This window comes from Calypte anna, chromosome 2 (genome assembly GCF_003957555.1).
Source record: "Calypte anna isolate BGI_N300 chromosome 2, bCalAnn1_v1.p, whole genome shotgun sequence".
Lineage (NCBI taxonomy): Eukaryota > Metazoa > Chordata > Aves > Apodiformes > Trochilidae > Calypte > Calypte anna.
The window spans coordinates 34,362,392-34,390,170 of NC_044245.1; the positions used below are offsets into that span (position 1 = coordinate 34,362,392).

General features: G+C 35.4%; 1 protein-coding gene across 4 annotated transcripts in view; it reads left to right on the forward strand.

The window, feature by feature from the left end:
- The window catches only part of TAX1BP1 (Tax1 binding protein 1), a 52,394-nt gene that overhangs the window by 17,142 nt on the left and 7,473 nt on the right, over positions 1–27,779 (forward strand). The window contains exons 3-16 of one of the 4 annotated variants that reach the window (XM_030444289.1): positions 358–460; positions 3,357–3,544; positions 5,146–5,304; positions 12,673–12,821; positions 12,955–13,045; positions 14,279–14,464; positions 15,851–16,078; positions 17,777–17,923; positions 19,159–19,252; positions 20,412–20,530; positions 22,542–22,667; positions 23,987–24,058; positions 24,844–25,018; positions 25,376–25,524. In XM_030444289.1, the coding sequence (XP_030300149.1) occupies positions 358–460; positions 3,357–3,544; positions 5,146–5,304; positions 12,673–12,821; positions 12,955–13,045; positions 14,279–14,464; positions 15,851–16,078; positions 17,777–17,923; positions 19,159–19,252; positions 20,412–20,530; positions 22,542–22,667; positions 23,987–24,058; positions 24,844–25,018; positions 25,376–25,524 (1,986 nt within the window). Of the gene's footprint in view, positions 1–357; positions 461–3,356; positions 3,545–5,145; positions 5,305–12,672; positions 12,822–12,954; positions 13,046–14,278; positions 14,465–15,850; positions 16,079–17,776; positions 17,924–19,158; positions 19,253–20,411; positions 20,531–22,541; positions 22,668–23,986; positions 24,059–24,843; positions 25,019–25,375; positions 25,526–27,779 lie in introns of all 4 variants that reach the window. The other 3 variants (XM_030444288.1, XM_030444290.1, XM_030444291.1) reach the window with 3 other exon arrangements.

Sequence of the window (27,779 nt, forward strand, 5' to 3'; positions counted from 1 at the left end):
AGTAATGTGTATCTTCATAGAAAAAAAATGAATGTACCGAATAGTAGTTTTAAAGTATAGTGAAACCTGGCTGGTATTTTAGGTTATATAGACCCTTTTATTGCCTTAGTCCCATTTATTGCCTTAGGTAACAAGCTTAATAAATTTCATGCTAAACCTTTGACATGCTTGTTAAAATATTCCTGATTTGTAAACATGTACTGTCTTTTTATTGCATGTTGAAGCAGAAATATTCATATTGTAATATGTTGCGAAGGACAAACCATGGCATTTTACCTGTATAACAAATTCTTCTGCTTAATGCTTTCTCTTTCTTTTTTTTTTTTTTTTTTCTTTTGGTCGTTTATTTTATTTTAGGTCGGTTGGAGTACTGCAAGAGATTATTACACATTTCTTTGGTCACCTATGCCAGAAAATTATGTGGAAGGATCAACTGTTAACTGTGTGCTGACTTTTCAAGGTGAGTATGAAACAATATCTACCTGTATTGTCCCACCTACTTAAAATACTTATGTTCATTACAATGCTGAGGGTTGTATAACAGTTCCAGACTTTCACAAACAAAATGGAGAATTGTTCATATTTCACTGTGTGTAGTTTAGTCTTATTCTAGATATGAAGGGAAATTGTTAGAGAAAGTATGTAACTTACTGAGTTTTTACATAGTAATAGGCAATATTCATTACTGATAGAAAGAGAAGCCCTGCTAAAAACTGTACAAATACAGAAAATGGCTTTGTTTAATCATCATCAGGGTTTTTTAATATTGGTATCTGTAAGTGCACTGCATCTTTATATTACCTTCAGTCTCTGCACTTTAACTATTCACAGTGTAAAGTGATTCTTGTCAAAGAATGAATATCATACATTACAGTTTGGTGGAAGCTCAGAGTTTTCATAGATACAAAGGACCTTTTTGGTGGTGAGGAATTTATGAAAATGGCTGAAGGTTGAAGGAAGACATTGAAGAACAAACCAGAAAACGTATCAACACTTTACAAATCTGTAGAATAACTGTGTTTTTGACATTTTGTGGATATCAGATCCTCTCCCTACCCTTCCCAATCCCCCCACAAATTCTACTAAATCAAATGAACAAAGCCCAGCAACAAAGATAAAAATGAAGAAATAACTTCTTTGTAGAGGTGTGGAGTTATAAAGATGACAGAGGCACACTTTTATCATTAAATATAAAAAAGTCACAATGGCCATGGATTTTGGGCTAAGAGGTTTACGTCTTAACATTAGGAAGAACTTTTTACCAAAGGGGAGTAATGCAGAACTTGAACAAGTGTGTCTGTTTTGGGAGGATGGGAAATCCACACGCTTGACTAGGCACAAGCCACAGAAGTCTCAGACTGGAGATGACAGCAGTCCCTTGAGTGGAAGGTTGGATTTGGTGACCTTCAGAACTTCCTTCTGCCATGTTTTTCATCCTGGGAAAGGGATATAACAGGAAGTGGTGGATGTGTCTAAAATCAGCTACCCATGGCGTGAGGGGATTATATGTTGTTCATTTTTAAAAAAGTAGGACCCATTGATGTAAGTTGAGTGACAGATTCAAAATGGAGACAGAGATGATTCTTGGGTAAAGCAATGTGCAGAACGTCTTGCCACAGAACATAATAAATGTAAAACATTCCCTTGTATTCAAATTGCATGTAAAAAGAGCACCTCTATTAAGCTTGTTAAATGCTTTTCAGTGTGCTTTAAGTTTTATGTATCATCATACCTTCTTTTTTACTTCCCAGAGTTGGCTTTTGTCTTAATATGTGCATTTATTGCTTAGAATATAGAGAAAAATAGTAGTTGAATGACTGCTGTGTTACGCTTGTGTCTTGTTAAAGCTGCAAATGGTAGCTGCAAATAGTCATAGCTTGGATGAGTTTCCAGTTCTTTCTCATACCTCCGTCTTATCTTGTTAGACACAATAAAAAAGGCTCTGAACCAATATTAAAACTTGCTGCTGGTGCAGAATAGATTGTTCTGAATCAGTGTTTCCATTGGGTCACATTATTTAAATATTGAATCAGGTTAACTGAACTGCAGTGCTGTATGGGAAAGTGAGTCAGGTCCAAAAGCATCCTAAGTTTTGAAATTAAGATACTATACCCTAAGCAGCATTTCATAAAGTTTAAGAGTAATGGAAACATGGAGTGCCTGATACAAGTGGTGTCTATATGTAATGTTTTGCCATTTGTAGGAAAAGGAGTTTAGAGAAAAAAGTCTTCCAGGAGTCTGGGATAAAAGTTGGTGAATAGAAATTAAGGATAAAATTAGAAAGGGAGCATATTGAATTGTAGTGAAATAGGAACAGAAATTGGTGACATCAACAGCTGGGTTGGAACGTTGAGTAAAGATTAACTGTGCTAGAATTCTACTCAAGGTGACTAGGATATCTGATAACTAAGTGTTCTGAATAAAACCAATTGGTTTTCTTACCATTCAGCTGGGTAAGATGCGATTTCTTGCATTTACTAATAAAGGTAAAAATCTCCTTAGTTCTGGGAATGATTTTACTATCCCCAGATATTACTTTGTGAATCCAGGTCATGGTAAGAGACTGGTTTCGAAGCTCTGTTTGGCAACAGTTCAGTCTGATAGCCAGAATCTTCTGAAATAATTTGCTAGCAGTATGCAGTATTACATAGCTACAAAAAAGATGTTTTATTCTTCCATACTGTAGAATAATTTTTTTTTAAATTTTGAAAAATAATCTCTTTTTAAACCCCCTCCCCCTCACCCCCTGCTTGCAGCTTGTTAACATTGTGTCATCCGTTCAGAGCCTTCTTGTGCATCAGCATTTAAAAATAGCAAAATTATATTATGATTATTACACAAAAAAATTCCAAAAACTGTACCTGGTAAAATTGCAGATGACTTGTCATTCCATATCATTCTGTCTTTCTTTGTTGTCTGTGATCATAAAGGTATTCCAAGGCAAAAAAAAAAAAAAAAAAAAAAAAATCACTCTTTTGCTCTGTGGTTGTGCAACAGTTAGATAATAATGTAGTCCTAATCCAGCTTCAGGGCATCTTAATGCTAATGATTTTGTCTGTTTCGTAAGTATATAAACAGCAGCTATTACCTAATGTATGTTATGTGATGTGTACACAAAGCACCTATTACCTTATACAGCTTTAGGCTTTTGTGTCAAAAGGTAGGAGAAACTGTTAACAGATGACAGATGCTGACTAGGATGAGTTTGCTGCTGAGGTAATGACCACAAAACTCGTAAGCTGGTCTGATAATCTATTTCCACATGGAGTGTAGACTACATAGTAGTGTACTACATAGTATGTATTTCCACGTAGAAGTGTAGAATGTTTCTTCAAATCTGCTTTTGTCTTTGATAGGGTATTATCTACCAAATGATGATGGAGAGTTTTACCAGTTCTGTTATGTGACTCATAAAGGAGAAATCCGTGGAGCCAGCACACCTTTCCAGTTCCGTACCTCTTCTCCTGTTGAAGAATTGCTCACCATGGAAGATGAAGGAAACTCTGATATGTTAGTGGTGACCACAAAGGCTGGACTTCTAGAGGTTTGATTCAATAATTCTTAAAATGTTGTTTTATTTTTTTTTAATTTTGCATATACATACATTCATAGGATGTAGTATTGAAGAACAAACCAGGAAGGAAAAAACCTCCCTATGTATGTTTACTGTATAGGTTTCTGGCTTGTACTCCAGTATTTGATTGGAGTTCAGAACATTTGCAGGCTAAATGAGTAAAGATTTTAAATTGGTTACAGGTATGATATTGACTAGAAAACCATAAGATACTAGATGGTTGCCCTTTGCTCACATCTGTACTCTCTTAACTAATCAGAAGGGAGCAGATATCCTTTGTGAGAAATGGTGCTTGTTGTAAAGAAAATGAAGAAATAAGTATACATCTATTTGTGCACAAGCTGAATAATTAGCAGGTGCCTAAGTATGTTAGAATAGCTCTTGTTTTAATTAAATTGGTACTTTGTGTGTCATGTTCTAAGATGGATGTGATTAGACCTGCATGCCTACATCCAGAGTCTAGACGTTTCCATTTGCTTGTTGATATTTTGTAGGCTGGAAACTACTTAAAATCCCCCAAACAACAACAACAACAAAAAAACAAACCACCAAACCAATCAAAACCCACCAACACCAAACCCTAACCAACTTGATTGGTAAGAGTTGCTTATTAGAAAATTGCTCAGTATAGCATCCTTACCTTGCCATCAGATGATTTATCTTTTGTCAGTTGTGTCTAGGCACATGCATGCATATATTGCAAATTACAGCATTCAAAATTCAGGGATTGGAGAGAGATATCTGGGATAGCTTTGTTTTTCAGATATGTACTCATAGTACTGAAAATATTTATTCAAACCTTTTTGATTATTTTACATCGTAGAATCACAGTACGGTTTGAGCTGGAAGGGACCTTCAAAGGTCATCTATTCCAACTCTCCTGCAATGAGAAAGAGAAATCTTCAACTAAATCAGGTTGCTCAGAGCCCTGTCCAACCTGACCTTGAATGTTTCCAGAGGATGGAACATCTACCACCTCTCTGGGCAACCTGTGCCAGTATTTCACCAGCCTCATCATAAAAAACTTCTTCCTTATAGTTTGAACTTGAACTTCTTTATTTTAAAGCCATCACCCCTTGTCATAGTGTTTCAGGCCCTACTAAAAGTCTGTCCAGTCCTTTTGGCTATGTGTGTTAATTTTTATTTTGTAGGGGTTTTTTTGTTTTTTGTTTTTTTTCTTTTTCTGAAGCTCTTCAAACATTGCATTGCATTGGAGTGTGTGTGTCTCTCTATACTCAGCACTCATTTTTTCACCAAGCTGTCATCATTGTAATTAGCTCCTCCATAGTTGCTGTCACTTGGGAACAGTAAAGGCACTTCACTTACGGCAGGGAAACTTGAGTATAAATCAAGACACTGCAAAGTGGGCTGTCTAGTGGTAATGTAGTTTTACTCAGTTAAAGCAATGAAACTTGTGAAATCTGGGAATAAGGGGAAAACTGAAAAATAACCTAGCCAGAGGACATACATTTTGTGGTTCTGCTCAGACATTGGGGTAGTTTGTTACCCACTTACCTGATAGGAATGAAAGGGAGGAAAATTACAAAAAAGGAATGTTTTTGTTTTTACAGTTTAAAATTGAAAAAATAATAAAAGAAAAAGAAGAGCTATTAAAGGTAACTTCTGTTCTGGAAAAGGAAACGACACAACTCAGAGATCAAGTTGAAAGACTGGAAAAAGAACTTAGCCATGAAAAGCAGAGATATGACCAACTGCAAACAGAGCAAAAGGTTAGTTGTTGAACTGATTAAAGCTGACTCATAATGTCTGTAATCTTCCTTTTTCAAGAACCAGTTAAACTGGGTGAAAATCAGCTATCAAAACCCCCCAGCAGTTAGATAGACATTTATGCTAGCACAGGTCTGTTCCTATTAACCTCCTGCCACTATTCCTTTTATGTCGTAAAATGGTTAAAATATTTAAGGCTTTTGGTACCAGGCTTGGTAAGATAATCGATGACAACTGTTACCAGATGTTTGACATTTAACTGCAGAATTAATAGTGGAAAGTAGTTGATAGTTTAAAGTTTGATTACATTAACTTCAAATGGAGGGAGGCTTTTCAAAAAACTATTAAGGGATAAGCACATAGAACTCACGGGATTGAAAATGTTAAAAAAGATATGGTATTAAAACTGAAGATCAAGACTTAACAGAGGCAGTAGTGAGAAGTAACTAGTTATTTATCTAAAAGGGTTCACAAAGGCCTGAAGATTTTAAAAAGAAATTGAAGTACTAATCTAAAAAATAATTTCCAGTGTTAATTGAAAATGAAAATACAAATCTAGCCTAAACCAAAAGAAGCTTAATTTAGAACTCTATATATGGTAAGGAGGAAATGTAATATTATTAAAAAAGGCACAAAACCCCCATGGATTTAATCTATTTTTAGGCTTCTGCTTTTTTAAAAACTACTCTTAGGATAAGATTAAAAACAGGTGGGAGGGAGGTGGTGACATGGACAAATTTGAAGTAATGAAGCCTATATAATTTAGCTGTGGACAGCAGTTAATAGGCTATTTCTAAGTAGTAGTATGTATATGTCAACAGTTCTGCATGATACACCTTTAATAGAAAGGAATTTGTTGGGGGAATTTGAAACTGTTCAAACTTGGTAGTTTACTTTTGAGCAGTCATGGTGAAATGGACTAGAAGGTCGGGTAAGAAAAAAAGGAAAGTATAAGGTCCTTTTTAGAGGAATTTTTTCCCCTATAAAAGAATCATCCTAATTTTGAATATACAGGAGAAATTAAATCAGTGAGATGAGTTAAATATTTAGAAATATGCATTTTATGGTTTTGCAGAATCCTAAATTTGATGGATAAGTCTGAATGAGTCATTTGCATTGTTATTTGAGGTTCTCAGTGATAAAATGTTTGAAAGTAAATTATCAGTTCTAATTAATGTTGGCTTTAGAATGCCAATTTAGGAAAATTGGTCAAATGGGATTTTGATGGCTGTCCAGCAAAGATACAGTGAGACTGTGTAGGAACAAAAATGTCTTTACTTTCTCACACTTTTCTGTGAATTTCTGTAACCAAAATACTTTCACCTTTCATATACTGATCTTGAGCAATTGGAGTTCAGTTTCAGGAATGTTTTGGGTTTGGCTTGTTACTGCCTTTTATTTTGTTCAAGTGATTGATGCAATGTGCAGAACTTCTCACTTAAACTTACCTGAGCTGTAAGTAGATGTCTAATCTGAGTAATGCAACTCTTAACCTATCAGGAATAATATAGAAGTTCTCTAACTTGTGCCATTATTTTTTTGTCTCTTCAGTCTTTGACAATGTCTTATTTAACATCTTTTATGTTCCATGATCTGTTTTTCACTTTAAAAAAAATCTGAGTTGAGGCTCCTCTCTTTGTTTATATACAGAAGAAGAGCATAAATCCAGTGTTACTCTTGAAAACGAAACAGGCATTTACTAACTCGGATGCAATAAGTTACCATTTTCATAATTGGAAGGTTTAATAAACAACAATTTATATTTGACTTTTTCTAAACTTTCCAGTTGTAAATATGACTACTTCCCATTTTGCTTTCCTTCGTTCCATACCCCAATACATGAAATACAGCAGTGAGTCAAGGGATTGCATGACATCTTTGCTGATGGATTGATTTAAAGGTTCCTGAGCAGCAGTTATCTGGCACTTAGTTGTATTACAGCACCTTGGTTTTATTTTTACTGTAGTTGGTTTAGAAAGAAATAACAAAAAAACCCTCTCAAAACACTACCCCATCTAACCAGTCACCAGAACAAATTCTCCAAAACCCACTCCCCCCCCCCAAAGCCCCCAGATAATAGTCAGCTTACTGTCATGTGAATAACTGTTAATGGTGATAAACCTAAACAATACATTAACTTGGTTTTTATATATCTAAGACTACAAGGGGTAACCTTGAAATGCTCAGTAATCAAAATATATCTTTATTTAACTGCATAATCTTCCTGTGTGTTTAGGATAAGCTCTTTTGGTTTGACTTGTTGATGTTGTTGTTTTGTTTTTGTTCTTGTGTTTTTTGGTCTTTTAAAGTCTCAAATGAGTGTTTTAACTAAGTAATTCTGTACATTTTTTAATCTTCTTTTACTCCTAGTGTTATTTTGTCAGATAGTGGTGGGTGGGTTTTTAGTTATGCTGCCAACTTGTGATATATAAATAGATAAAAATGGAAACTGATGAATTTAATTTTTTTTGTGTTTAAGGTTTAACTAAGGTAAAGGTTTAACTATTTAGAGTTCTATTAAAAACTTTTAATATACTTCAGAGCGTATTAGGCTAAAGAAAAAAAAAGTAATGAAACAAAATAGCCCATGTAAGAAAACATAACTTGTAAACATCACGTATCATTACCTTTGTAGTTTAAAAGGAAACTATATGTGGTAGAAATCTTTATTTCTCTTAAAAATAAAGCTAGGCTACATTTAACTGATGTGCAGTCTCTTAGCAGTATATTAATTCTTTTCCTTTTTGCAAGTACTTCCATAAAGCAGTGCACAGAGTGGGTGTCCAAAGAACCCACTAAAAAACCACAATAGTACAAGCGCTGTATTTAAATAGCAGCAATTGCTTGAGCAGAGGAAGTGGATACATCTCTAGGCACATGCATTTGATTTTAATTGAGTGCAGAGCTTTTTATGCTGCTAATGTGTTGGCAACTACTATTTATTTCTATTTGTGTTGTGATAAGGCAAGCTCTGTACTTATGAACTGCTTTCTACAAAATACTTTCTAATCTGCCACTTAAAAAACAATACTGTAGTTTCTTCGGAGCAAACACTGTGACTGTCTAGGCTCGTATGTTTGTATTTTTATCAAATACATTATTATTAAACTACCTTATTTTTATCACTGAATTGAACAGAATGTGGATGGTGTGATAGGGGTCACAGTACATGAAGTTTTCTTACTGTAGTGCAATGTAACAAATAGAAATTGGCTTAATGATGGTTCATAATATGAAAATGATTTGTTAAAACACAGTTCATTTAAATTGCCCTTGTTATTCATGTTTGTTCATATGCCTTTGGACTAATTTTCTCTTTAGTAAAGAGCTGTATTTCCAGTTGCAGGAAAACAGTATTCGTTTGCAACATAGTACTGCAGAATGTTCCTTTGTTCCCTGGTAGTAGCATGCTGTTATTTAGGATCATGCTGTATATTCATCTTGCAACAATACTAATGTAACACTGTTAAAATAATGATGTAATTACTCACTATGATTATTTTACTGAAGAAGATGACATATGATAAATGGTCATCAGAACATTTTGACATTACTTTCAACATTTCAACTTTCCCTTTGGTTTCCTCCTGAGAACCTGTTTGCTGGTACTGAGTGTGTTTTTTTATCTAAAAAATACTAATATTTCTAATCTCTCTTATACATTTGGAATATATAAAACTATACTTTTGAAAACAAAAACACATGATTTTTGGTCTTTGTGTTCCAGGTTTTTTTTTTACTTAAACTGTGCAAGCCTTCTGGCAGCAGAAAACTTACATGTCTATTGTTTTAATATTTAATATTACTGTGCTGAACAAGAGCAATAGGCAGTAGTTGTTGTTGTCAGTCTTTCATCAGTCTCTCTTCTGGCACTGCAACGTTGCAGTTTTGTTCAGATAGGTTTTGTGCTCTTTGGTAGACAGCAGAGCTTGCAAATGGTGCTTTTGCAATCATTTGTCTCCCTCTAGTGGGATGAGATTTTTTTCTGAGCTGATTTCTTCAGTGTTACAGTGGTGACAGGCCTGAGTCGTGTGGCTTTGGTTTCCATAAATGTTTTAGCTTGAGTCAGAAGCAACAAATTTGTGGATTTCGTTTTAATTCTTTGATGCCATAAACATTTGAATAGTGTTTCTGGTATAAAATTAGCTTAAAAAGCAGAAGTGAATTTACTGACCTGATAAACTTGTTTTTTCATGCTTTTTGAAAGTTTAGTTTACCATATAACTTCTAAAAGTGGGCTAATTCATCTATCTAATGGGGACTTTTAATAGGACATCCATCTAAATCAACAGTCAGATGACAAGTTCTAGCTTTATTAATTGGAGAGTTTTATTGAAATGTCAGATAAATTCAAGTTGGCTTTTGATTGCCATTTTATAAGGAGAGTTTCTCTGAGGTAGTGACAAAACACTGTTATGAAGTGTAATACCTCAAGTATCTGGTATGTAAAAGTAAGTGGCTCAAGTGTTTTTTCAGTGCCTCTTTAAATCCGAATCAGTTTGTGTGATTATTTTTAATGTATGCTGCATATGTGAAAATCTGATGTCAGAGAGATGGATTTGGTTTAATTTTTTTTTTTTTTTTATTCAGGGGATGATAAATTCACTTGACAATGACAATTTTTTTTTTGCATTTCACAAGTAAGACTCCTAGTAGTTGTCAGAATTTGTGAAACTGATTTAAGTAATTACTCACTGCTTATTCTGATCCTTGCAATGCAGTTTACTTTCCCCCCTTCCACCCAAAAGGCTGTTGCAACCCTAGGGAGGGGGTGTTGAGGGAAGCTGTATTTGTAACTGGTTTAAAAAATACAATCAAGATTAAAAAAAACACAGCCACCTTAGAATTGCTGGGTGTTTTAAAACCATTTCATTAAAAAGATTCATGGTATTGTTGTGCTTTTCTTTCTGTCAAAAAAGCAGAAGAAAAGCTATATTTGATGTACTGGATAAATCAGAAAGTAAGTGAACAATAATTACAGAAAGTAATTACCTTTTTTTGTAATAGATGTTGTACATTTAATAGATGTATTTACTAAATTCTTCTCCTTTAGACCCCTCCTAAACGAGAGTCAACTTTTACCTGTAAAACAGTGTAAGAGCACTCATTTTAAATTTTACAGGCTCTGAAACTGCTGTAACCAGAGTGTATGGGGCTAGGAGTGCAGCATCTAAATTCAATTGCTAAGAATTCTGTAAAATAACGAGTCGTCTCTAAAAATTAATCCTTTTTTTCTTTCAAAACTGTAGGCTTCAGTTGTATCTAAACAAGTTTATTAGGTGAGAATCTGTTAAGTATGGAACTTTTACGTTTTAATACCATGTCCCTTTAGAATAACTAGCAAAGCAGCATCAATTGTAATGCTGTTTGTGGAAGAATTTTTTTTTTTTTAGGCTATTAATTCCTTTTAAAATATGTTACCTTTGGCAGCCTGTTTGAACTGTTTGTACAGTTTGTGTATATAATGTATCAGATTAAATTCTTTTGAAGGTACTTGAATTACAACAGTTACAGTTATACCGAAGTGGTGTTTAGAGAAAACACAGATATACATTGAAATAGACTTTTTACTGTACTAGACTTTCAAAACAGGCTCAAGTAATTAGTCTCCACTGCACCAGGGAAGGACAAACTGTTACAGTGTGCCTTGTTGTTGTTGCTGCTGGTTTATGCAGCAACTTTTACTTGAAGTACTGACTTTAATTAAAATTTCCTGCCTTCATCTCACCAGGTACGTATATTTTTGGTTGCAGGAAACTGATAGCTCTTCAAAAATAAAGGCCTTATGAGAACTGTGGGTAATCTTCTCCAGTGTTGTTTTCAAAAAGATGGTACATTCGTGATGCCTTGATATTCTTTCTTACATTAAAGAATATAATATAGCCATTTAGTTTTTTAATAGTTGTAATGTATTAGTCCTTTATTTGTAGCATATATAACAAAAATAAAAATCTACTTTATGTGCTGCTATAGTGTTTAGGAAGTGATTGAGTTATGAGTTGCATTTGCCACCTCTCACAATTCAAATCTCCCTACCCACCCCCCCCCCTCCAAAAAAGAAAGAAGAAAAAAAATTATACTGCCCAAACTTCTGTTTAGGTACTTGTAAAATCAGAGCTTAATTACACTTGCAAACAGTGTATTTTGACAATTAATGAGTAAAACCAGTCCTCATTATATTTTATTGTACTTAAAAACCTGTTAGTTAAGTTGGAAACTGGCCAGGAGAACTGTGTTTCTCTTGATGTAACAGTACAGTCTTGTTGCTTCAGAACATTAAGCTTTGTTTAGAAATAAATAGATGAACTAGTGCTTTAATCTTCCAAATGTAGAGCAGAAAGACAACTTGTACCTCAGTATCAGCACCAACACTAAGTCATGATTTAGTCAGGCATCTTGGTCAGTCTGTCTTGACCTTGTTTACACTTTGATTCATGCCACTGACATGGTTGATATTAAGCTGAGCTTTACTGAATTTTGATACCAGTAATAGTAGTGTATTATCTCGGTATGTATGTTCTGCTTTAGGGTTATTAATTTATTTTCTCAAGAAACTAGTTTTGTACTGAGAAGAATTGTTTTCCTGAGTTAATCAAGATGATGTGACTTTAAATCTCCATTTTGCTGTGGTGGAGATGATGTTTGGCTGGCAACTGCCATAGAATGGTATGGATATCTAATTGTAATTAGATAATTAATGTGGTATGTGGAAGTGGCTTCCCATCTGTCAATTTTCAGACAACTGTTTTGGGTGTTGTCATCACCCTCTGGCCCAGCTTCCATATCTCGAAGACATAAATCCTGCAATTGTTTCATGAATGTCCATGAGCTTTGTGAGACCTTCCACGTGTTCTAGCTGGAAGAATGTAATGTAGTAACCAACTCTTCATCAGGAGCTAATAATTTTTTTCTTCTGCCTGCAGTTGTTTTTACTCTGACTTGCTTCAGGGGTCAAGTGTCTGTTCAAATGGAAGCCCTCCTTTTCACTTGGAAGAGTACAAAGAAAATAGAGGCTCTTTGTTTTTAAGCTAAACAGTTGATGGTTAGTTTGCAGAAAGGAGGTGGCCAAAAGATAAATGTATCTTTGTTTGTCCTTTACTCTTGAGTCTTTGGTAGACTCTGTGTAATGGAGTGTTTGTGCCAAAACAAACTCCATATTGAATCATTATTAATATATGAGCTGCACATAGCAAGCTTAGTATGGTTTTAAATGTTCAATTCCTATCTATTGATGTACTTGAAATGGGCTTGTTGAACATCTTAAGAAAGAGAAGAAACACATTGACCATATTTTAGCATTAATTCAAATACCATGTTGTAGTTCTGAAGATACACATTCTTAAATGACATCTATTTGCATTTTTTTAAAGAGTAATATTCAAGCGTCAGAAGCTCTTAAAACTGAAATTGATGATTTGAAAAAGAGGAGTGAGGAGTCTGCTTCAAAAGTTCTCCAGCTTGAAGAGGATATCATGACTGTTACTCAGAAAGCCATTGCAAAAGAAACTGAGCTAGACAGGTATTTAGTAATTTTGTTACCTACCCAATTTTATTGTTTCTTTCCATAGGAATTTTTTTACACTAAAATTTTTAATGAGTGCATTGTTTTTCTGTATTAATATTTCTTTACTATTAATTTGTCAATATTTTAGCCTGAAGGACAAACTGAAGAAAGTGATGCTTGAGAAGGAGCAACTTGAATGTGTATTAAAGAAAGAAAAGGATGAAAAGGAACTCTATAAGGTAATTTTATTCCTTGTACCTGTATACACTGAAATGAAGTGGTTTGGAATAAAGATAATGTTTTATGGAGCAGTCAGATAAATTGAGTTGGTAAAGGACAAAAAGAAAAGGATAGCTTCTGTGAACAGATGTTTAAGATGGTTATAGAGGTTCTCATAATGAATGAGGAAAATTGCATCTGAATTCATCCCATAATATAACAAGATCTCTAAGAAGGAGAATGGATCATCAATTTGTTAAAATATTGGAGTACTGACAAAAATTAATAGATGCTAGTGAGGAAGTTCTTTAGTAATACACTGCATCAGCTATTTAATAAGAAAATTACTATTTATTCTTCTATATTCTCTCTCCAGACTGTTTTTTAATCCCTATTTTTGAGTCTTGTGCATAACTCTGAGAAGCTTTAGTAGCATCTACATTGCATTGGGTTTGTCTAGCATGGCTGATTTCTTTTATTGGTATAAAGATACCCATATTTAAAATAAAATACAGTGCCCCATCAAAAAAAAGTAAAAAAGTCTTGTGTGCTAGAATAATTGAATCCTTCACTTGTATGAACTAAGTGTATTTAAAAGATTATTTTTGTTCATAGGAAATGTCTTTATGGCAGAGAATATTAAATACACACCAGAAGTCATAAAGTCTCAAAACATCTTTCACAATCATGGAATCCATTTGTAACTCAGCAACACAAATCTAGTCCTTGAGTGGACAACAACTGAGTGCAACAGTTGCCCCTTATTAGGCATAATATGATGAATTTGATATCTTAAAATATGTTTTGAGTGTTGATCATGTAGATTGTTGTTTTGGGAAACTGGTATTGGTGATGGAGTCCTGTTTGCCTAGATGACTGCAAGTAGATAGTACTAGAAGTTCAATTTCTCTTCACTTTTCTTCAAATAATTTTCTTTTTGCTTGTCTTTCAGTTGTCAGCATCTGTGAAGGGTGGAATGAATTCTGAATAGCTTAATTTGTTGTAGGCAGAAATTGTCACCTTAGCTTCTAACTGCAGAGTTAAGCTTTTGGTTACATGCTTGAGATGAAAGAATTCCATCCAGAAAGTTGGTATTGAAGGGCAATGATATTATCAAATGTTTACTTTTTTCCTTTACCTGTTCTAATCTGCCTCGGAGATAAGTTAGAATTTAGTGAATACTTAAATGGACAGCTGAACAATAGCTTTCATAACGTGGAAGAAGAGTTTGACATTTTTTACCATTATTACAGATACACTTGAAGAATACAGAAATAGAAAACACCAAGCTAGTCAAAGAAGTCCAGACATTTAAGAATTTGGATGCAAACAAAGAAAACATGATATCGTATTATAAAGAGGAGGTTGGCAGATTGCAACTATTGATAGCTGAAAAAGAAAACATGAAGAAAGCTTTTTTGCTCTCCTCATCAAACAAGGTAAGCATTACTAATATAATTGGCCTGGTTTAAAATAAATATATCTAAGGTTGTATGTGTTTGATGTGAGAAAGGAAGAAGTTGAAGATATCACTAGCCTGAGAAGCAAGAGGATTATTGTGTTGCTAGTAGATGCAGAGAATGAGCAAAAGGATGAATTTGATCTCAGTTTTGTACATAAGGAGCTTGTTGAGATGGTGAACTGTGTGTGAAAAATAGTTTTTGAGTTCAGTAAAGATGCACCAGTAAAAGTGGCATGCACCTCTGAGTTGTTTTTAACTGTCATGAAACATCCCTGTCATGAAAAGGGAAGGAGATTGAAGAAAAAATTAAGAACAGAAGTATGTTGAAACTGCAGAGAGTGATGGAGGAAAAAATAGTTTGAAAGATGTGATGAAGGACTTGTTAGGTGAATGTACTGTCAAGGCATAATGATGTAAAGCTTTAGGAAATTGTAAGATACTGCATAAATGGAGTAAATTTACTGAGAACTCAGCATTAAGAGTGCCAGCAGTATTTTTTAAGGAAGAGGTGATTTTTGCTACACAGTGTGGTAGCGTTGTGATTATCAAGTAGCATGGTACAGTACAAGAATGAAACTGTTGAAGACCTGGTACTGTGGCCCAGGAGGATTTACTTTCAGACTACTCCTAGTGTGGTACCATGGATAGAATACTCATTAGATGTTTGTTCCTGATGTACATCTTCCTGTTTCATTTCATCCAGAAGGAATGCAGTTTCTGTGCACTGAGACTGCTCTGTCCTGGGATCTTGAGTTTGATGGGTAATGGTGGAATTGACTGGGAGTTATGTTCAAAAATAAAATGGCAGAGCAGTCAAAAGACTAAAACAGGATAAGCTGTATCTTAAAACCATACAGACTGTTATGTTCATCCTCCTGCTATTTCCAGTCTTAACAACACTACTTTTCCACTGAAACTTTACATACATGCTACTTTAACACAATTTCTAGTCTTCTGAGATCTCTATTGCTTTTTCTGCAAGAACACTGACAGGCTACACAAGATGAAAGCATCTGCATCATCTAGCTTTTACGTGCTCTATGGTGATAAGAACAAAGATGTTCTGGAATACAAAGACATTTTTTGGCTTATGCTGAAAACTAAAACTGAAAATATAAAAAAATCTGTCTAGATAAAATAATAATTACATTTGCCTTTATGTCACAGTGAAATATTTTCATATACCATTGTTAGCAAATGGGGAGAATGATATTGGTTTACTAAGTTCTTGGTTTAGTGATTTTGCTAAAGATACTGGAAGACCTTGATTTTTCTGTCAGATGTTTCTAGTCACTATACCAACATTTATTTAAGATTTGGATTAAAGAACAATGACTTCTCTTCCCTCTCTCCTCTTTCTCAGGAGGATGCAAGTGTTCTAAAAGAGCAGCTTCGGAAAGCTGAAGATCAGATTCAGGCCAGCAAACAGGAAGCTGTGCTCATGTCGAAAGAGCTGAGCGATGCAGTGAATGTGCGAGATAAGACCATGTCAGATCTTCACAGTGCACGTCTGGAAAATGAAAAATTGAAAAAGCAGCTTGCTGATGCTTTAGCTGAACTTAAAAAAACCACTGCATTGAAAAATGAACAGGTAAATTGTCAGAACTGACCTTTATCTGTATTTACAAAGCCTATCAGAGCTAGCTCTGCTGAAACTGGGGAATGAAATATGTTTCTGGATGATTAGTGCAAATTATTAGCAAATTCTCTCTCAGCACTCCAGGTACCAGCTTACATCAAGTGCATGTTAGCTGATAAGGGAGATTGGTAAGAAAGGTAGATTCTGATACTGCAACTACCTTCCACTCCCAAATTATGTCCACAGAATAATAGAGTATTTATCTATATGAAATGGAATCCTCTCAAACCTTTAAGTCTTTTCTGTGATACACAGTAGCATTCATTTGGATAAGAAAATTGATAGAATTTATTTTTTATAATGTTCTTTGCTCATTGATGGATTTCTTCTTGATTCTTCTGAGTCTTTCCAATACTTGTGTTAATTTACTTTAGTATTTATGGGTATAAAAATATTAATGTAATGGAAGACTGTCTTGACTATCTTGGATAATCTTGGATAATTCATCATTCTGATTTAAGTGAGCTTTGTTCTGTATGTTTGTGACTTCAGCTGTATTGGATTAATTCACTACTGGGATTAATATAATGATATAGCACTTTGAAAAAAATGTTTATCTGAACAGTAAAGTAGTGCAGTAAATATGAAGTACAATCCTCAAAAGAACTACTCTATTCACAATGTTAAAGACTAATTTTTTTTCTAAGGACTTCAATTATATACAGTCTTTGAAATGCATCCTGAAAGAAATAGCATATCATCTGAATAACTCAAATTACCAGAAATAATCTGATTATGACATATCCAGCTGGCAAATGTAGTTTGCTTAGCTCATGTATCAGCATTACAGCTCAGCTGAACCTCTTTCTAGTAGAAACACTGGGTGATGAAAACAATTGGGGTCTGTCCATTTTGACCATGTGGCTATATTTAATCATCATAGAATCATAGAATGTTTCAGGTTGGAAGGGGACTCTAGAAGCCATCTAATCCATCCCCCCTGCAGTGAGCAGGAACATTTTCATCTAGAAATTTGTTCATAACTCTCTCCAACCCAGCCTTGAATGTTTCCATGGATGGGGCTTCTATCACCCATCTGGGCATCAGAGATGGTGTTATGTTTTTTTTTTTTTTACATCATAAGTCAATTGTTTTACTGTAAATAAAGCAGGCATCATAAGGCCACAACCAATGAAAAACTATCAAGACAAAGTCTGAAGCACTGCAGTTTTTCCTCAGTTGTTAGAGAACAGAGTCAAACTTCTTTTATGTAGAATTGTTTTCCCTTGAGAGTAATTTTTTACGGGCAAAACAGGAGGGGAAGGTAGCACTATATACCATGGTTTAATGTTGAGTTAAAGGAATTTGTAATGGCTTCTGCTTATCTGTAGCATAGCTAGAACACTTTCTGGAAGATATTCAGGCTTTGGATATACATGCAGAATTTTCCTATGTGTTAATTAGCCCATAGAATAAGAGTCTTCCTTACCTGTTCCTGCTATTATACCACTGCCTGTTTAGTCCTTTGATATGTCCTCTGCTGAACTTCATTCAAAGCAGATGCTCTGTCTATGCTCTACTCCTCTGTTCCTTTCCTTCCCTTCCCCCAAGAAGTAGGAACACCTTCTGTATTCACACGAGGCTTTCTTCAGTTGAGAAAAGGCTTTTTATCTGAACAAAAGGGAGAACAGTTTCTCATTTTTGTTAAAGGAAACTTCAAACGCGGTAGAGCAGGAACTACGCAGAGAAGTTGAAGATCTGAAGCTTCGCCTGCAAATGGCTGCTGACCATTACAAGGAAAAATTCAAAGAATGTCAAAAGCTTCAAAAACAAGTAAACAAGTTTACAGAACAGTCAGTAAGTAAAATAGGAGAAACTGCACTTCTTGTAACCTTTTAGCAAGCATTTAACTTCCGTCTGGAAAAAAACTGCTTTAAAAAGGAATCAAAACAAGCAGTAAGCAATGGCTCTTTAGTTTACCATTTTCATTCATAAAGCTAAAATACTTCTGTGATTCTTTTTAGATAATTATTGAAACCAAACTTAGGATTTATAGTTAACTGGTGCATGTAGAAAGCTGACAAGGTTTGCAGGAATCTGTAAGGATAACAGTGTTCAAGGAAGAGTTTTGAAACCAAAGCTGCTGGGAAAAATCCTCTGTTCACCACCACCAAAATAACCCCAAGTTTAAAGTGAAGGAAATGGGAGAACTTGGAGGAGGATTTAGAAGTGAATTGAAGAGAGAGTTTCCACAAGACAGTACATAGTTGTGTTCCATATGTATTTTGTATTCTTACTATTCTTGTAAGCTTTGTTCCATAAATAAATGGGGTGTTTGCAATGCTGATGTGAGCCTTATGCCACCTAGTAACAGAACCTTTTAGCAACTTTCAAACTGATTTTAGAGCAGAGTTCTTTTGAATGTGAAAATTAGTGACTGAGTTGGAGAGGAGCTCAGATGGGAAAAAAAGGTGTAAGAGCAACAAAATGTGAATTTTTAAGAAAAATTAAGCATTTCTATTATAAGCATTATAATAGAAACTTAAGCATTTCTCCTATCCACAGAACTGGTGTTGTTACCCAGCTTTGATGCACAGATAACTTAAGTTATCTTCTCATCCAGAAGGTCAATGGTGAATGAGGTGTCAATCAGAACACCTGTGGTTTTTCCTTAAACATCTTCCACATTTTTAGCTATGTCGTATATCTGATAACAAATACCAGATTTTGGTACTTTGACATCAGAAGTCCAGCACTCATTAGTAATACAGACTCAGTTTTCTAATGGAATAGTAGTTTTAAGTTGATGAATTTAACTGTAACTAATGAGAAAAATAGCATATTCTAGAGAATATAGAAATTATAGTTTCTGGGGAAAAATGCTTTATAATGTAAGATTATAGAAATCATAGTCTGAGGCGGTTTCAGTGTTAGTAGAATTGAATCTGTTTGTGTATTTTTTATTACCTCCTGTTTTAATCAGCAGTTCTCTCTAGATTGATTTTGGAATGAATGATAGTGCAAGATACATGTTACTTTGTGCTTTGGCTTTCATTTAATTAAATACCAAACCAAAATTTCTTTTCACAAAGAAAATTGCAGGGCATCAACAGAAACTGACAGATGCATCTAACACTGCGACAGCTACTGCGGTTGTTACAGACAAAAAATTACCTGCATCTCCAGGTATCAACAGCTTAAGTTTTGTCTCTTTGTATCAGCTTGAAAGTGTTGTCTATGTGAGGTAGTCCATACTAATATTTGTAGTATAAAATAGGTGGGCTTGTTGTATCTTAAAGTAATGATGAAAAATGTAAAAATTAATTCAAAAAAATCTCGTGTCTTTTTTCAAGTGGTAACATTCATAAATAACTTCGTGCATCTTTTCAAAACAGTTCAGTTGGTATTTTTTGTCAGTAGGACCAAACTCTTGAATTTCTGCTTCATAGTTAGCACAGAGTTGGTTTTGCCTAGCTAATAATTAATTAAAAAAAAAATCCTCCCCAAATTTGACAATTGTGTACAATAGTGTGGTAATTTTACAGTCCTGTTGTTATAATGGCTATCAACTGTAGCATTTTACTGTAAAATCAAATCCACTGAGAAGCTCTGATTATGGGATGGCAAGGTCAAGTCTATAGACTTTTCTCATGATTTATAGGCAGTATTGGTTTATTAGAAAATATTTAAGTAGGTTAGTTTTGTAAGAACTTAATAGTTCATGAAAATTTTAATCTTCTAAAGCACAGTCATATACTAAACATAAATTTAAATTGATAAATGCCAGTAAGTGCTGGCTAATTTAATTTGTGTTACTTTGATTTATGTTCTTTCTATCTGTAGAGACTATAGGGTGTAATTTCAGTCAGTTTCCTTCTTTCTTAAGTAAACGCAAATGCTTCCTAAAACAAAATCCCAGCAGCTCAGTAATATGTACATGAATCATGAAGTAGATTGCTGAGGCACTTAATGCTTTTATGGAAGAATAAAATTTCTAGCATGATATCATAACATATATTCTAATATTTACTTTTTTGGCAGTTAAGGGGAGAGATGTCTTTTTTTTATTATTATTATTTTATGTTGACTTTGCAGTATGTATGTGTGTATTTATGGATGTCTTAGAGTGGAAGAACTGAACACAGGCATGCCGGTATGGCTACTGATCTTATGTATCACTAGCCACATGATACTCACTGTCTCTCATTAAGTATCTGTTTGAATAACATGTTCTCTGATCTTAATGCACTTTCAAATTTGGCCTGTAATCTCCCTTACACAGACTTTATCTATGAAACAAAAAAATAAAAATCAATATTCTTGCTTTTTTCTTCCCTGTTTACAGTTAGCCCCATTTCATCAGACATAGTTTCGGAATTCATGGTAAAGGAGCAAGTACGTGAAATGAATAAGGAAATTGCTGAGAAAACAGAGAAGTATAAGAAATGCAAGCAAATGTTGGCAGTAAGTAAATAGCTTCTTTGGAAAGCTAAACAGAAAGTAGCTATAGGTGCTAAGTCTTAAAGGCACAAAGCCTGCTCAGCTGAGTTGCCTTGCTTGCTTGTGTGAGACACTGTGAATATGGTAGAAATCTTCACATTAGAAGGCACCTATTTATTAAGTCAGCTCTTGGTTACCTGTGGTGTTAGAAAGTCCAGACAAGGATCTCTCAGGAAAACCCAGATGTAGTAAAACAAACAACACTACTACTACTACTTCTGTACTTGAAGTTACGGGTACATTTTTTTTTCTTATCTTTTACCTGTTATTGCATTTATCAAATACTGTGTGCTGCAGTAAGCCAGCCTGTATCTGGAACAAGTATAGCAATGTTTATCTAATATGCTGTTCAGGTCAAACTCTTCCAAATCTGACTGTCCTGGGCTTTTACAGTGTTTTGATGGGTGTTTCCCCCTGACTTGGGCTCAGGCATACACAAAGGCAGTTATGTCATTCTATGGACCAAACCTGGCAGCAGTAGCACTGTAGCCAACTAGTAAAGCCCTTCAAATATTAATACCTGTCAGTTCTGCCTTGATACTTATTTAAAAAGTTGGAATGTATCCATGATGATTTTGTAGAATTGTTTAAGAAATGCTTTCTGGGTGTAGTCTCTGTTCACTTGTTTGCTTGTTCCTTGAGAATTAAAAAGAATCATAGAATAGGCTGGGTTGGAAGGGACCTCAGAGATCGAGTCCAACCCTTGATCAACTGCCACAGTCACTAGACTATGGCACTGAGTGCCATATTGAGTCGCTTTTTAAATGTCTCCAGGGATGAAGAGTCCACCACCTCCCCAGGCAGCCCGTTCCAATGTCTGATCACCCTTTCCGTGAAAAAATTCTTTCTAATATCCAATCTGAACTTCCCCCGGCACAATTTAAGACCATGCCCTCTTGTCTTACTGAGAGTTGCCTGGGAAAAGAGACCAACCCCCGCCTGGCTCCATCCTCCTTTCAGGTAGTTGTAGAGAGCAATGAGGTCTCCCCTGAGCCTCCTCTTCTTCAGGCTGAACAGCCCCAGCTCCCTCAGCCTCTCCTCATAGGATCTGTGTTCGAGTCCCTTCACCAGCCTGGTTGCCCTCCTTTGGACCTGTTCGAGGACCTCAATATCCTTCTTGAACTGAGGGGCTCAGAACTGACACAGTACGTGAGGTGTGGCCTCACCAGCACTGAGTACAGGGGCAGAATCACCTCCTTGGACCTGCTGGCCACGCTGTTTCTGATACATGCCAGGATGCCATTGGCCTTCTTGGCCACCTGGGCACATTGCTGGCTCATGTTCAGCTTCCTAATAGGAATAGCAGTAATCAACATTATGAAGTCAGAACAGAATTGAAATCAGAATTAAAAACCTGGAATTTTTCTTTACTTCAACATGGTTTATTGTCAACTCATCAGAATACATTCACAAACTGCTATGAACTCAGCTTACCATCCTGTTTCTTGTGTTTGTCGTGTTGAGATTGTTTTACTTTAATGTCCTCTCTCAAATATAACAACTGTCATGTAACTTTGCTTGCTGAGCTCTCTATGCTGCCTGTGTTAGCTGCTGCTGGGTACTTCTTAAATAGTGGTGCTTGAGGAAAGCTTTGCCTTTGACCTTCTGGATGAAAGATATTTAGGTTGTAAAAGTTACCTGGGAAGAGGCTTTGTATGGAAGTTAGACACTTGAAAGAGTAATCATAATCACAGCCTAGTATTAGGATACAAAGAAACTTGTAACTTGGAAGCTAAAGAGGAATACCAGCTTGTTGAAAGCTCAAGAAAGAAACAGTATGTGTTAAACATCATTTATACAGTGTTCAATGGTCCTGTCCTCATTGAAGTCTTGAGCCAGGCTTGATTTCCTGGGGAAGCCATTTGTAAATGGTTTTGATCTAAGACTTGGGAGTTACACAGTGTCATTCTTGTGGGTGGGAGGGCTGATCTCTTAATATTGTAAATATTTCATGCCGTGGTATAAACTACTACAGGATGAGAAGATGAAATGCAGTGCTTACGCTGATGAACTAGCTAAACTGGAGCTGAAGTGGAAAGAACAAGTGAAAATCAATGAGGGTATGAAGTTACAGCTAGCAGCAATGGAGGATCAGTATAAGGTAAGTTACAGAGTTTATGGTAATGAGTAGTATCTTGTTATAGTTGCTAATTTCTAGTGGTTCATGCAATGAAAAGTTTTAACAGTGGGGAAAAAACCCCACTGAATGTACTTCTGGTGTAAATAGAAATTCTTTTTTGCACTTGTAGAAACAACAGTTTTGTAATGCTTCCTTTAAAATAAGGCAGATCTGCTAGATATATTCCCAAGTGGCTGTGGATTTAGAGAAGCTTCTAAGTAATATTTAATTTCTATTACAGGAGGAGAAATTGCAGCACTTTTTCTTTATAAAATATTGAAATACTCTACAGCTCATTTCAGCATTCTGTGTAGGCATTGCTGGCCCTTTTTTACACATTTCAAAGCTCTGATTTCAATTTTATAAAATGTATAACTGTTTCCAGTTTATTTAATTTTGTTAATTAGCAGTGATTACTTGCTGTGCATATTTTAGTGTAAATTAAATTTGTTTTTAACTTCTGAACAGCAGGAGTAATAAATAATGGGTTTGTAAGTTGAAAGCATTTTGACTGCAATTCAAGACTTGTTATCATTCAGGAGGGTGCCAGGTAGGGGTTGAAAAGAGCTTTTCTTCCCAGTTGCTACGCCCAATGAACTGAATGACTAGAGGGAACTTCAGGACTGGATACCTAACTGTGCAGAGTATTCAGCTTGTATGTTAGAAAATCAAGTGGGTTCCCTGTGGAACCAGAACTGAAATAAAAAAGCCCTTTGTAGAGAGAAATTATTTGCAGGGAAAGGTTATTTATTTGAAGCAAGGAGGAAGCCTGGCATTTTGTCATGTGTCAGTTGCATCTCCTGCCAGAGCACCCAGCAGAGACATGAGGTAGATGTTTGTGAAACAAGTTTAGTGTCTTCGAGGTAAGAGGAGGTTTTGGCTTTCTTGGTTCTGTGGTGGGACATAAGAGCTGTAGAGAAGTGAATGAAATAAATCACTGAAATGCTTGCCAACATTCCTTAGAAATGAGAGGAGGCTCGCAGACCTGCAGCTGTTTCTGGGCAGTGGTGTCCCTCCTGCCATTAGAATTACTGACACTACTGGTCTTCAACCTAGTGTTTTATCATTCCACAACTGTTCTCTGAAAACTGACATCCAGTCCTGTTATCCAGCAGATAAACTTAGGGAGAATTGCTGGTTTTGATTTGTAGCAGTACTACATTTTGCACCTAACTGTAGTAGACAAAATCATTTCCACCTGAAAGACAAAATCACTGAACTTTGTTTTTACAATAAAGCAGGGTGGGAAATTGTTTCTGTTCACTAATACACGAACCCATTACAAACTTCTTTTCATATAGGTTCAGCTGGCAGAAAAAGAGAGACGAATAAAGGAACTGGCATCACAGTTTGAACTCCTCACCAGTGAGAAGGTATTGCCAGGAGTCCTGTTAAATTTTGTAAATTAACACTTGAGGGATTTTGCTTTGAGGAATTTTGAGGAATTTTAAAAAGGAAAACCTTAATGTCACTGATACTCTTTCTTGCTTTTTATTGGGTAAAAATTACATGCTCTCTAAAACTTTTAACCCTAACAATTTCCATCATAGATGCAATCTAGTCAATAAATCTAAAATAACACTAGCATGGGTTTATATCATACCTACAGGAAGATATTTTACTTCCTTAGTTCAGCAGAAATGGTATTTTCTTTGTAAATGTAAAATGGAGATTATTTTTTCTTTTCATTTGAGTGGTGTTTTGTTTCCAGAGTAGTTTTTGCTACTTGATTTTGTACTGTCATTTTTATGGTGTTTCAGCTGAAGCTTGCCTTTTTTTTTTGAGAAAAATAAGGTTGTTCCTTTTAATAACTACAACGTTTTACTTCTGATGTATTTAAATTGCTCATTGTCCAGATTAGCAAAACCCAAAGTCTTGGTTTTAAGTTTAAATTCAGTCTTCAGGGGAAAATGAATACTTCTCTGTGTAATTTGAATTAAGTGACAAAACAAGAGAGACAAGTTCATTTAAATGTTTTCATTATATTTTCTTCATTGAGTATTTTTGTTATGTATGGTATATTTGGTACTAGAGCAAGATGAAAAAATACAGTGGGAAGATTAGCAGATACATTTTATTCTTAAGAGTATAAATGTTTAATAAAATTTTTAAACTTTGCTAGGACTCCACACATAATTACATTTGAAACTTTATTTAGGAACCTGGCAGGACCCCAGGAAACCAAGCTGGAAGGGTGATGGAAGGACAGGTTTCACAGCAAATATTACATTTCCGCAACCCGTATTCGGAGGAAAATGGACCAGTTCCTGCAGTGCCCAGCAGATTACCAGTATTGCAATATGGAAACCCTTATGCAATTCAGGAAAGAAGAGGTAAGGAAATTATGCCCACCCCTGTCCAACATAATTTCCCTCTCAATGTTTAAAAAGTGGCTTGTTGGCTTTAATGGCTTGTTTAGTGTAGCTTAAGTACCAACAGTCTTTATACTGGTGTACAGAGCCTTCATTGGTTAATGAAAATTTATTGAAGTGCCTTTATTTTACTGGTGAGAATCAATAAGGTAAACAAAGTTATAAGGAAAGATCTTTTGAAAAGGTAGTTTCTATTGTTTTACATTACCTAAACTGAAAATATATTTAAATCTTGATTTTTAAATGCAAGGTAGCACATCTGTAGTCTCAAAATACCAACTCTACTCAACAAAAGTGCTCTAATTAATTTTTCTTCAGATGGAGCAGATGGTGCTTTTAATCCTGATGAGATCCAGAGACCACCTGTTAGAACTTCCTTTTGGGAGCTGGAAGATGATGTGGTGTGTAGTCAGCCTTCACGCAACCTTAGTCGGCCTGATGGCTTGGAAGATCCTGAGGATAGCAATGCAAGTTACTTTTTAAATTATTTTTTTCCTTGATATATTATTAATGAGTATAATCAAGAGTTGCATGTAGGTTTTCAGTATCTGAGAAGCCTGACTTATTGTTATATAAATCAGAATTTATTTTTCTTTTCTCTGAACAATGTTTTAGATGACTTTTTGAAGAGGCAGCTCTGCACATCAATTGATGATGATGATATACTTGTTCCCCTAGTCTGCAATTACTGACAGCTCATTTTGGTAGAGTCATTTGAGAGTAGCTTCTTAATCATCTGAAATATTAAAACAGAAAAAGCCAAGTAATCTCAACTTATTCTGATTTTTTCTCTCTCCTGAGTGGTAGAATGAGGGCTCAAAATGTGACCACATCTTATGCATTTTATAACTTGTGTCTAGTAACACTGAATAACTGTAACAGAACAAAAACAAATTTAAAGGATTCTGATACCAGTGTTTTTAGGTACATATTGAATGAAAATATGGGTCATATTAGATACTTCATTCTAATACATTAAACTTTAGTTTTCTGAAAATCTGCATTTACTCATATCCATGTTAATTGTTGGTCTTTGTTAGACTTATATTTGGAAGATGTAGTGAGCTATTATCTAAAAGAGATTAAATGGCAGGTGTCATCAGTGACTCTCATTGGTTTATTTTTAGGGTTTTACATTTTAAGTGGAAACTGGTTAGCTTTTCAGTACAGTTAACTTGCACATTTGAGTATAAAAAATGCCTTTATTAAACAGACTGCTGATATAAACTGGACTGTATACCTTGCTTCAGTAGGAACAGGATTATTACTCTTTCTTATGCTAAGTACTCTTGCACCTTCAAAAATATTAAACAAGAAATACCTTTCTGCAAAGTATTGTGCTCTTTGCAAGTACAGTGGTATCATGACCTGTTTCTCATTTATTCTAGTTTGCCACATTTAATTGCTATTAACCTTTGCAGAAACTGATCAGTGTTCAGACAGGCATGATTTTAGCCCTGGTGCTCAGCACCTATAATGGAGAAAAATGTATTTCTCCCTCCTACCTTTTGCCCCCAGTGTCCATTACTGTGAATAATTAGAGAAACTGTCAGAACTTTTGCAGCCTGTTTGAGATCTCGAATGTGAGCTTAATGCTGTTGCCCACCTTTACTTCACATTTTGCATATTTAATCTGATTGTTCCTGACGTAGGTATTACACATGACAAGCTCTTCTCTTCTTTAGTCATCTGCCTCCGTTTAATTAGCAGGGTGTTCTTTCTGATCTATTTGCTTTGCCCTCTTGCAAACCCAAGGGAAACAGTGCTAGAGTCGTGTGCTCATTTGCTGACACAGCTTGGATTTTTGTAATGAGATGGAATGTAACAGGCTTAAATAAAGTTCAGCTGGAGAGAAGGTGCCTATAAATCAAACAATTTATATCTTTATTTTTCTGCTTTCAAATGAGAATCAGTCACTTGCTCCTTCCAAATACAGACTGTATTTTCTTGTACTAGAAAAGCCTAATTTGTGGTACCTTGTCTGCAATATATGAAGAGCATGTTTGAGTTTTGTGTCATTAGAATTGTAAATTGCTCGTTAGTTTTCTACATCAACAAAAAGGTCTTTCTCCCTTTCCTTTCCCCATGAAGAAAACCTGTCAGCCTGTTGTCATGTGGCTGCCATCACGTGTCCTTTTAGAAATCACGGTGAGACAGCCCTGGTTGACCTTTCTACCTATCCCAAGGAGATAGGAGTCTTTCAGGTATCTTAATAGAGGGGAGGTGTGGCACAAAATGATGCAGCTATCTTTTAGGTTGGGGATAGGAAAGAAGGGTGCCTGCTGACTCTGCTGCTTTCTCATTCTGCTGTCAGAAGTTCTGTGTGCTCTTTAAGAGCACATTTGGCCTGGTGAGGAAGAGTTTTTGCATAGACTTATAATACTGGATGGGTGCTGGAGTGTGTACCATTCCCATTTGTGGAAGGAACGACATCACAGGCACCCTGTGCTCACTTTAAGGGGATTATTTTCATGCTAAAGTTGTGTATGAATTATTTTCTTGGGGATGCTTCTGTATCTGCAGCTCATGATTTGATTTTCAGTTCTGTGGAGTACAGCTGCTGTCTTTGTATCCCTTTTCAAAATAATCTTGCCTTTCCTACTGGGAAGTTAGAATTCTCCTGCCCATGACTCAGATCATTCTGCTGGGGCAGTTGCTGCCAACGTGACCTGAGCTCAGTTCCCACATTCCCGAGGTGAATGCTGTTTGCTTCCACCCCAAG